The sequence below is a fragment of the Spermophilus citellus genome, assembly GCF_964194105.1.
Source record: "Spermophilus citellus genome assembly, chromosome: 1".
Taxonomy (NCBI): Eukaryota; Metazoa; Chordata; class Mammalia; order Rodentia; family Sciuridae; genus Spermophilus; species Spermophilus citellus.
Window position 1 is genome coordinate 120,074,161 of NC_138182.1, and position 10,048 is coordinate 120,084,208.

Here is a 10,048-nt window from a genome sequence, read left to right on the forward strand (position 1 = left end):
TATGTCTTGGTTTTCAGCTTTGCTATTGTCAGACCTATTCTTATCCCATGCTGTGATAGGCAGCAAATACTCACGGAGCATCTGTGGGTAGGGACCCTGCATTCATGATTCATGCTTCAGTAAGACAAAGGGGTTTCCTTTAACTATGGTGCAACCCTCCACAGGCTACTTTAGACAACTATAGCAACGTTTCAGGGGAGCGTGTTATAATTAACCCCTAGCAAAGGGTGGAGAGAGAATTTCAATGTAAGTTTAAGGAAATGGCAATTTTAAGGGTCTATGAATATGTGGAATTAAAGTAGAGAAGATGGAAAGCGTTTCCTGACCAAGTGTAAGAGGTGTCAGTGCACACTGATTTAAGAGCCTCAGGATCAGAGCTCTAGATGTCTAACAAGATGGATGATTCTAAGTGATCTCGAAAGGAAAATCAGTGAAGAAGGATCTTGAGGGGATCAACAGTCCCCGCAAAGAGGTCAGCCAGGCTGAAACACTATACATTTCCCTGCACACTGATAGTATCTGCCAGAGGAAGAAGACATCAAGAATCTACGTTTGACCAGGGCGCTCTGTCCGCAAGCTCATGGAGACGCGATTGTCAAGATTAACAGGGGTGCCCAAGCTTCTAGCAGTGCGACCCTGGGCGGGTCTACGTCAAGCAAAATCGAGTCTGGCCTCACTGTAATAAGTCGCTAAACTACTACTGGAAAGGTTTGGAGAGGGGGCCCTCCGAGACCTGGTTCGCGTCGGGCACTGGCCGTGCCCGGCTCAGCACGCAAGGTTACTCCAACCGCTGGCCCGGAGCGCACCAGCCTCAAGACTGGGCTCACCCAACGGGGCCCGGGGAGTGGCGGGGGCGCGCGGTGCTCGGCGCCCTTTACTCCAATTGGCCGGGATGAGGCTCAGGGGCGGGCAGGCGGGCAGGGGAGGAGGCAGGGATTCGCTGCGCCCGTCCAGGGGAGGAGCTAGGGGCGGGGCCAGGCACCTCCTCGGCTTCCCGCAGGGCCCGCCCCTCCCCAGGGTTCCTGCGCCGCCCAGGAGCTGGGCGGGCAGAGGTGTACCCCCCAGGCTCCCCAGCAACCCGCGACACCAGCCGCCGGGGAGAGCGGGCCTGCGACTTGACCTCCGCCCCGAGGCGCCTCCCGCTGCCCGCTCGGCGGCCGCGCTCCCCGCCCCGGTCTCGGAGTCCGGGAAGCGGGTCGGCAGACCTGCCAAGTGGGAGCCGCGCGGCGTCCGAGGAGCCAGCCGCGACCGGTGAGGGACCGGGGGGCGGGAGGGCGAGGGTGGCGGGGACGGCGGTCCCCTACAGTTGCCGGCTTCTCCCCTCCGCCGCCACTCGAGTCTGCCCGGGCCGAAGCGCCCCTCGGCAACGCGTGACGTTCAGGCGCAGCGGAGCGGCGATTGGTCCGCGCCCCGCCGCGTGCGGCCCGCTCCGCCCAGGCCAGCCTTCCGTGCGTCCTCGCCGCCCTGCCCCGGTGACCTTCGCGTTGGAGGCCCCACGTCGTCGGCCCCGCGGGGCCTCGCCGGATTAAAGGGGCAGTGACGCCGCCGGGCGCGGAACTCGCCTCCCCGCTTCCCCCGCGTGCCGAACGCCGGGGCGGGGCGGGGGCTGGGACGGGCCCCGCGGTAGGAAGGCTCCCGGCCATCTGCCCAGTAACTCCTGGCGCGCAGACTGGGGCGCCCCGATAGGCTGCGGGGGCCCACGGAGGCGACCTGTTCAGGTGCCACGTTCCTCATTCCGTGAACAGTCGTTCCAACTCCCACTAAGTACCAAGCACCGAGGCTGAAGGCGAAGCCGGCCTCCCTGCTTTACTCGGGAGCCCCGGGTGCGCGGCCGCGCGGGCCACGCTGCTCCAACCACGTGGGGAAGGCGGGGTGTGCGGCCAGGGCCTCCGCGGGGCAGAGGTCCGCCGTGTTAGGGCCTCTCCAGAGAAAGGCAGTCCAAGGAGACCAGGCCCTCAACTCGAGTTAGCTGCAGTTCTCAAACTTAGACACTTTTCCTCCCCGAGGAAACTGTTTTCCCAGGCAGGAGGGTGACACCCTGAGTTCTCTGTTCAAGGTCACACAGTTAGTAATGGAAGAACAGGAGTTAGGACATGTGCCTCTCTGGTTCCTTTAAACAGTTCGCATTCCCAACTCCATAGTATTTAGGGTTATGGAGAATAGGATAACTATAGAAAAAAGCTGGCTCCTCCAGAAACCTAACATTTGTGAGAACTGAATCCCAGCCACAGACTGAAGAAAAATTTTATCAGGACGGACTGCTTTTTCCGAAAGCAAAAGAAAGGTGCTACAAAAAGAGAAAGGGAGGCTGACCTTAACGGTCACGGTCACGGTCATCGTCATCGATGCTTTTATTAGGCAAGGGCACAGTTTTTCAAAGGGAAAATAGCAAGGGGCTACAAGAAAGAACTGAGTTTTATAGGGTTTAGCAGAGCTGGGTCATCACTGGTGGGCTCCTTTAGGGTGGGGCAGGAAGGCTGTAGGGGAACAATTGTAGATAAGGGAAGTTCCCTGGGGGCCATCGTTCTCCTTTCTCTCTGGTGTCTGTTTTCCATATCCTTCAATCTTGTAGAAGATTATATTGCCTAGTGGTGTTGTAGATGTCTTAGTTTGTGTGTAATTCACCTAGATACTCACAACAAAATGGCCCAGGAACATATTTCTCAGGACTTACTCCTGTCAGGAAGCCATCTGTTCATTTTTAAAAAAGCATTGAGTGCCAGATGTGTACACCTTGATAGACCCAGTGAGTATGTTGAAGACCTAACAGTCTTTCTTATCCTGGTTCTGGGATGCCTTGGCCACTCTGGGCCCATGGCAGAGGGACAGGATAAACTACAGTGTACACTCTCTCAGACCTGCCTACATACCCACCTTCTTTGCACTTCCCAAGTTGTCAACAAAATCTTTGTAAAACCAGAACTTCTGAAAGAATGTCTTTGGCTCATGATCAGACATGGGTACTTGGGTGGAAGGGAGCTGTCATTCTTCTTTCCACCAGCTCTTAAGCATATCTCCAAGTGGAAGGAATGTCTTCTCTGGAAGCCTTGGGCCTTGCTGCTGTTGGAGGAGAAAAAAGGAAGGCGGAGGGCCATTCTGTTGCCTGAATTCCACTCGCCATCCTCACCTCCCAGAATAGGGCTGGAATCTTTCCAAGGTAGATGGGAATCACTGCCCTGTTACTTTGGCTAATACAAAATAGAGCTGAGTGGTGGGGTTGGAGAATAAAAGGTTCACCTTTTCTATGGCTAGTTATTGAGAAGAGGCCTGAATGAAGCAGGCAAGGATTTTCTCAGTGGTAGGAACTGCACCTCCTGGAAGGGCCCCAAATCAGGCTCCTCAGGCTGAAATAAGCCTTTGCACTACAACCACCCAGAGTAAGGAGTGGATAATTTACTTCTGATTTCAAGGTAGTCTAGGGATGTCACAGAAACCTGGAAATGGCATCTCTCAGCTTCCTAAGGGAGTTAGATCCAGCAGAAGGCACCTCTCCTGGATGCAGCTCCCCCTTTCTGTCTTCCCACACACCAGGTCCTGTCCCCTTTTGAACACTGTTCCATTTCCTAGACCAGGGTTCTAAGGTAAATGCTGTGTACATAGATCAAACCCCAGGGCCAGCATCCTACCCCCTACTCACCTGTCCACCATACTTCCCACTGAACCACACAGTCAGGTATGTTGCCACTGCTCAGTGAGCAGTTACAGGTCAGCTGGGCCCTCTAAGATCCTGTGGGGGCTGCTTCAGGGAAAGTGACAGACCTCTCTTGTCTTCAGACCTACGTGCGTCTGCTGGATGACTCTGGGACAGGCCCATAAGGGAACCCCAGATCAGAGGAGGGTAATGGGTAACGACTACCTCAAAGACTACTGGCAGGATGAAAAGGGGTCACATCCACAAAAATGTAGCGGTGGGAGAATGTTTTGAGTGGTCACAACCCCAAGGCCCAACCAGTTCTACATGAGCGTTACAGACATCCATTTCCCAAAAGAGCAGGTGGATTTCTCTGGAGTGGGTGGCCAGTTGCTAGAGCCTTGGAAAAGGCTCCTGCGTGGTTTTGGTGGCATGAAGTCAGGTGGACATAACCTTCCAATCAGAGCACTCCAGAGACCTTGAGGTGGGCTACCTTTGGTAAGATGTTACAGGATTTGGAAAGGTTATATAGACAAGTGCTATCCAATAGAAATGAAAAATAAGTTGTATTTGTAATTTAAATTTTTTAAAAATAGGTGAAATTTTAATAGTACGCTTTATTTAACATATATAAAATACAAAAATATTTTCCACGTGATCAACATTAAGCATTATTAATGAGATATTTTGTAGTATTTTTTCATACTGTCTTTGAAATGAGGAGTTCATCTAACCCATTCAGCCCATCCCCCTTTGGATTCAGTTTCAAGTGCTCAGGGGCCACGTGTAGCTCTTGGCTGCTGGAATAGATGGTACAATTCTCAAGAGTTCCCTCAGTTTCACTTCTTGCATCTTCTCTGGCAGTGTGACTGGCAGGTCTACGTCAAGCAAAATCTTATGTATCGAGTCTGGCCTCACTGTAGTAAGTCACAAAACTACTACTGGAAGGGTTTGGAGAGGGGATCCTCGAGACCTGGTTCGCGCCAGTCACTGGCCACTCTGGCCACAGCACACAATGAGTTTTGCGAACTTTGTAATGGATAGAGATGGCAAGATGATCATTTGCTTCTTGTCAATTGTAACTTTCCTGGGTCTCTGTTCCCACCCAAGAAGTGCTGGTGTTGCAAAACAGAGTACCAGGAAAGAGGATTCTTTTTGTTCTGACTGAAGGACATGGCTCAGAGGAAAAGACTCTCTAGTAGATTGTTAATTAGTGTCCTAATGGCTGATTAATTATTATTATTATTTTTTTTTGGCGGGGGGTGCTCAGGGGCATTTGACCACTGAGCCATATCCCCAGCCCTATATTGTGTTTTATTTAGAGACATGGTCTTACTGAGTTGCTTAGCACCTCACTTTTGCTGAGGCTGGCTTTGAACTCGCTATCCTCCTGTCTCAGCCTCCCAAGCTGCCAGGATTATAGGCATGCACCACCATGACCGGCGGCCTAAATGGAGGATTAATTCTAATGCCCTTGAAATGTAATTTCTGATCAATTAGTTAGGGCACGAAATACCTGTCTATTAAGACAAAAATAAATAAATGATATATGAAACTTAGAAGTTTATCTTAAATCTACCATGAATGTTAATTTTTCTATTAGCTTATTTTAGTTCTTAGTACCTATTTTTATTAGTTATATGTGGAGAATTTATAAGTATTAAATGCATGAAACACTGAAATATTGTCAGTATTCAACATTTAGGAATTCACAGACCACAGTCACCCTCTTGCCTTTTCCCAAGCTTCCCTGTACTTCATCTTTTTTCCAAAGTAAAAGAATTTGGCAGCATAGCAACTTTAAAACTTACGAGTACCCAGGGGGTCATAGTGAGAGTGGTCTACTGCTTGTTCTTTTTGGACACAATGGTACTTTATATTTTTCTTCCAGGTTTCTGCCCCATGCACAGGTCCCTTTGTTTCTGTGATGAGCACCAGCATGGGGTGAAGTTTGGAAGAGAGACCTGAAGGCCCACTCTGGTACCAGAGCACCAAACCTGCACTCTACAGTGGAACCTCTCATATCCCATGTCAGTGACAAGAGGAAACGGTATTTTTGTTTAGCCACTGTTTAGGTGTGTGTTTGTGTTGGTGCATTTGCCTTTTGTTGGACATGTGTCCTGGAAGCAATGGCCTCAGAGAGTGTGGGCTCCAAATCTATGGGCTGGGAGTGCCATGCCTCCTGGAGACCCCCAGGGAGGCAGGCCACTCACCAGGCCATGGGCATTGCCCTCTTTGGCATTTGGGTCCAGCCACGGGGTCTCTAGGAATTTCACTCCCATGCAGGCAAGCATTCTTTTGAACTGATGTTCAGTGAATCAGCAGCCTGGTTGACTGGGTGAAACCTGGGTGACTAGTTGGTAAAACCTGGGTGACTGGGTTGAAAGGTTCCCCTGGAGGATCCTTTCATTCTGCTCATTGGTCTGCAGTGGTGCTCAAACCCTGCTTTCAGATTTTGTTTAAAAATCGTTGTTTTTTTTACTAAGATGGCTTGGATTTCTTGGCCAAAACCAAAACAAAAATAAAATGTGGAGTGGTGTCACAGATGAAACAAGAATGGAAATTGGTCACTGAGTGGTTCAAGATTCATTCTTCCTAGTTTTTTATATTTGAAAATATCCATTAAAAATATCTTCCCTAGGCCAGGTGCGGTGGTACATGCCTGTAATTATAGCAGCTTGGGAGGCTGAGGCAGGAGGATCACAAGTTCAAAGCCAGCCTCAGCAATTTAGCAGGGCCCTAAGCAACTTAGAGATATGCTGTCTCAAAAAATAAAAAAGGTTGGGGGATGTGGCTCAGTGGTTAAGCACCCTGGGCTCAGTCCCTGGTACAAAAAAAAAATAGCTAAACTAAGGGTTATACATAATCTTCAATGTCCCCACTCACTGGGCTGGTGATAGATTCATGGACCAGATGAGGAGGTGAAGCTACATTTACATTCTTAGGTGGAGGGTTTGTGAAGTTGTGTGCATTTTTAAAAAAGGCTGATCGTGCTTAGAGAGATGCCAGAGAACCTGTTAGGAATACTATTGGAAATTTCTCACTCTGTGTGTTCTCAGATCCCTGGGGTAGCAGCAGTAAGGAAAGTGCAGAGTGTTGACAAACTTGTATAGCTGTGAATTAGAAAGAGGTCCCGTTCTTTCCCCCAGCCTTGCCTGAAAATGTGGAATGCTCTTCTTGGATAACACCACTAACTTGTAATAACTGTTTTGTGAATTTTCCATTCTTCCTTTTTGCCTCTCTCCTGGATCCTGACTTGCTTTCTCAACTGGGGCATGTACTAAATAGTTGTTTATAGGTGATGTCCAAAGCTAAGGAACAATTTTGGGGGGTTTCTCAGATACCTTCGCTTGCCCAGGCTGAGCCTCTTCCATAACATCAGATGTGTGCCCTTTGCCAGGCTATTGCTGCTTCTGTGGCATGCCCTTGTGCTTTAGTATGTGGCCTCTTTGTCCTTCCAGGCTTGGGTGGTTCACTGTCCATGCTCAGGAAGTGGTGGCAGAGGACTCGTTGGTATGGTCTAGCTTGGGTTCTCAATACTCCACCCCTCCTTGTCATTGCCTAATGCTTCCCTAGGCGGGACACCCCGTCTGCCAGTGAACAGGCCAGGCATTCCCATTTCTTCCCTCTCCAGAGGTGTTGAGGGTGCGGGGTTTCTGCACTGAACTAAACTCCCCTTTGAATCCACACCTTTCTGCTCTCCAGGACAGATGTGATCTATCCCTCCTCCCTTCCAGGTAGTACAAGAACACTCCCTTCATATTGATGGGATCCCCAGGATAAGACAACCTGTCACAGGAAGCGTTCATGTTAACCTCTCCCTTCCGACAGCGGGGTTTGGCAGCTCTGCTGGACTCACATGACTTTCTCCCCGCAGAGTTTAGCAGCAGGGTGAAGCTGGCCTCAACTTGCCCCTGGAATAGAAGCAGCGCCTACAGGTGACAGAAAGACCTCTAGAAGACACAGTTTTGAGGCCTCCCCCTCTTCCCTCTTAGGAAAACCAAAACTTACCTTTGGAGCAAGGAGCACGTTTCCCTGCAGGCCGCCCCTCACCATGTTGGCGGCTTCAGGCACTGTGGCAGTGGGCAGACCCTACGCATGCAGCGAATGTGGAAAGAGCTTCCGCTACAGCACAGTGCTGCTGCGGCATGAGCGTGCCCATGGTGGCGACACCTGTTTCCGCTGCCTGGAGTGTGGCGAGCGCTGCGCACAGGCTGCCGACCTGCGTGCTCATAGGCGGACCCACGCAGGCCAGACGCTCTACATTTGCAGCGAGTGTGGCCAGAGCTTCCGCCACAGCGGCCGACTCGACCTGCACCTGGGTGCCCACCGTAGGCGCAACCGCGCCTACCCATGCCGCCTGTGCGGTGGCCGCTTCCCTCACCTACCTGCGCTGTTGCTGCATCGCAGCCGCAGACACCCGCCCGAACAGCCTTGCCGCTGCCCACTGTGTGCACGTGCTTTCCGGCAGAGCGCGCTGCGTTTCCACCAGGCGCGGGCGCACCCAGCTGGCAACCCGGCTGTCCCCACCCCTGGCGCGCCCTACCGCTGTACACAGTGCCCTCGGGCCTTCCGCAGCAGTGCAGGGCTGCGCAGTCATGCACGCGTCCACACTGTCCCCAGCCCTGGAGCCCACATGCCCCCACAACCCCGTCCCACGGACGTGCACCAGTGCACTGTATGCGGCAAGACTTTTGGCAAGAGTTCCACGCTAACGCGCCACCTCCAGACGCACTCAGGTGAGAAGCCTTTCAAGTGCCCAGAGTGTGGCAAGGGCTTCCTGGAGAGTGCCACGTTAGTGCGCCACCAGCGTACACACACGGGCGAGAAGCCCTATGCTTGCAGTGACTGTGGACGCTGCTTCAGCGAGAGTTCCACGCTCCTACGCCACCGGCGCAGCCACCGTGGCGAGCGGCCACACGCGTGCACCACTTGTGGTAAGGGCTTTGGGCAGCGATATGACCTGGTGGTACATCAGCGCATCCACACCGGGGAGAGGCCCTTCCCATGTCCCGAGTGTGGCCGCGGCTTCAGCGACCGTTCAGACCTCACCAAACACCGCCGTACGCACACTGGGGAAAAGCCATATGGCTGCGAGCTGTGTGGCAAGCGATTCACGTGCGTGTCCAACCTCAACGTGCACCTGCGCAATCACGCAGGCCATAAGCCACACACGTGCCCTGAGTGTGGCAAGGCCTTCAGCGTCGCCTCCAAGCTTGCGCTGCACCGAAAGACACACCTGGGAGAGCGGCCAGCCAAATGTGCTGAGTGTGGCAAATGCTTTAGCCACAGCCGGTCACTCTCACAGCATCAGCGGGCCCATACACGTGCCCGTGCTGCTGTCCATGAGGCTGCAGGAGGCACGGACCTGGTCCTTATGGGGCCAACTGGACAGGAAAAGCCAGGGGTCTTATGTCCCCGCTGAGGGTGACTTGCTGGGAGGTTTCTTGAAGGGGCCTGGGCTAGCACCCCTACAGTGCCAAGGGACAAAGGAGGACTCACAGGTTTGGCCTTTTGTACTTCTGTTGGTGGCCCTTTGTTTACCAGGATTGCCTTACCTCTGCACTGACTTCCCCAGAGGCTCTTTCCCCATCCTCAGTCCTTGAATCTTCCAACCTCTCTCCAGGTATCGGGGAGGGCATCAGGACAGCCCTCGCCCAGTGTGCAAGGGGTCCCAGAGCTGTGTCCTGTTGCTGGCCTGTGTTCTGGTATTTTTCCTGTTTTCCCTCCTGTGTGCTGTCTTCTCCCCTCTCCTTATGCCAGTGTGCATTTCCTCTGCCTCTTTCCCCAATACTTTTGCTGCTGTGCCTCTCTAGGTAAAGTCACAGATTTGGCTAGTTGCATCTTGTCAGCTGTGTGGTCTTCTTGCCAGTTAGTTGCACCTGTTAAACTGCTTTCTCCCTCTGCTTGCAAGATGGAGATGGGAGCCCAATTCATTGAATAGCATCACCATGCCAGGAGCTGCTTGCTCCCTGGGAATGGTAGCCCACCCAGATGAGACCGGGCAGGACCCTCAGCATGACTACCTTCTGTCCCCTGAGCAAATTTGGGTTCCTATTAGGACAATATTTTCCGGCCAGGTGGGGGACATTTTGCCCTGGCATGTGGGACAAGACCATGTGGGTTCACAAAGCCAAGTACTGCCAAGTGGAGTATCAGAATATTATTTCCAAATCAACTTTGGAACCATGGGGAAACAGGTTCACAGACAGGTGGAAGCAGGACGGAGACTCCTGGAATTGTGACTTTTTGCTTACGGCTGGTGAAATAAAAAAGTTGTTTGGGTTTTGGATGCCAAGAGTCCCTTTGTCAAATCTGAGGTTGCTGTCTTCACAGACTTTGGGAGTATCCAAGAGCCAGGTCCTTCTATAGTTCCAAGGTCTCACCCCTTTCCAAGGACCTAGATGACGTGCCTCA

At 52.2% G+C, this 10,048-nt stretch overlaps 1 protein-coding gene across 13 annotated transcripts in view; it reads left to right on the forward strand.

Annotated features, from left to right (window-relative positions):
• Nucleotides 1-865: 865 nt before the first annotated feature.
• The window catches only part of ZNF672 (zinc finger protein 672), a 33,094-nt gene continuing 23,911 nt past the window's right edge, over nt 866-10,048 (forward strand). The window contains exons 1-3 of one of the 13 annotated variants that reach the window (XM_081284363.1): nt 906-1,251; nt 5,523-5,681; nt 7,627-9,931. In XM_081284363.1, the coding sequence (XP_081140489.1) occupies nt 5,660-5,681; nt 7,627-9,056 (1,452 nt within the window). In that variant the 5' untranslated portion in view covers nt 906-1,251; nt 5,523-5,659 and the 3' untranslated portion in view covers nt 9,057-9,931. Of the gene's footprint in view, nt 1,252-5,522; nt 5,707-7,368; nt 9,932-10,048 lie in introns of those variants that run through there. The other 12 variants (XM_081284370.1, XM_081284365.1, XM_081284368.1 and 9 more) reach the window with 12 other exon arrangements.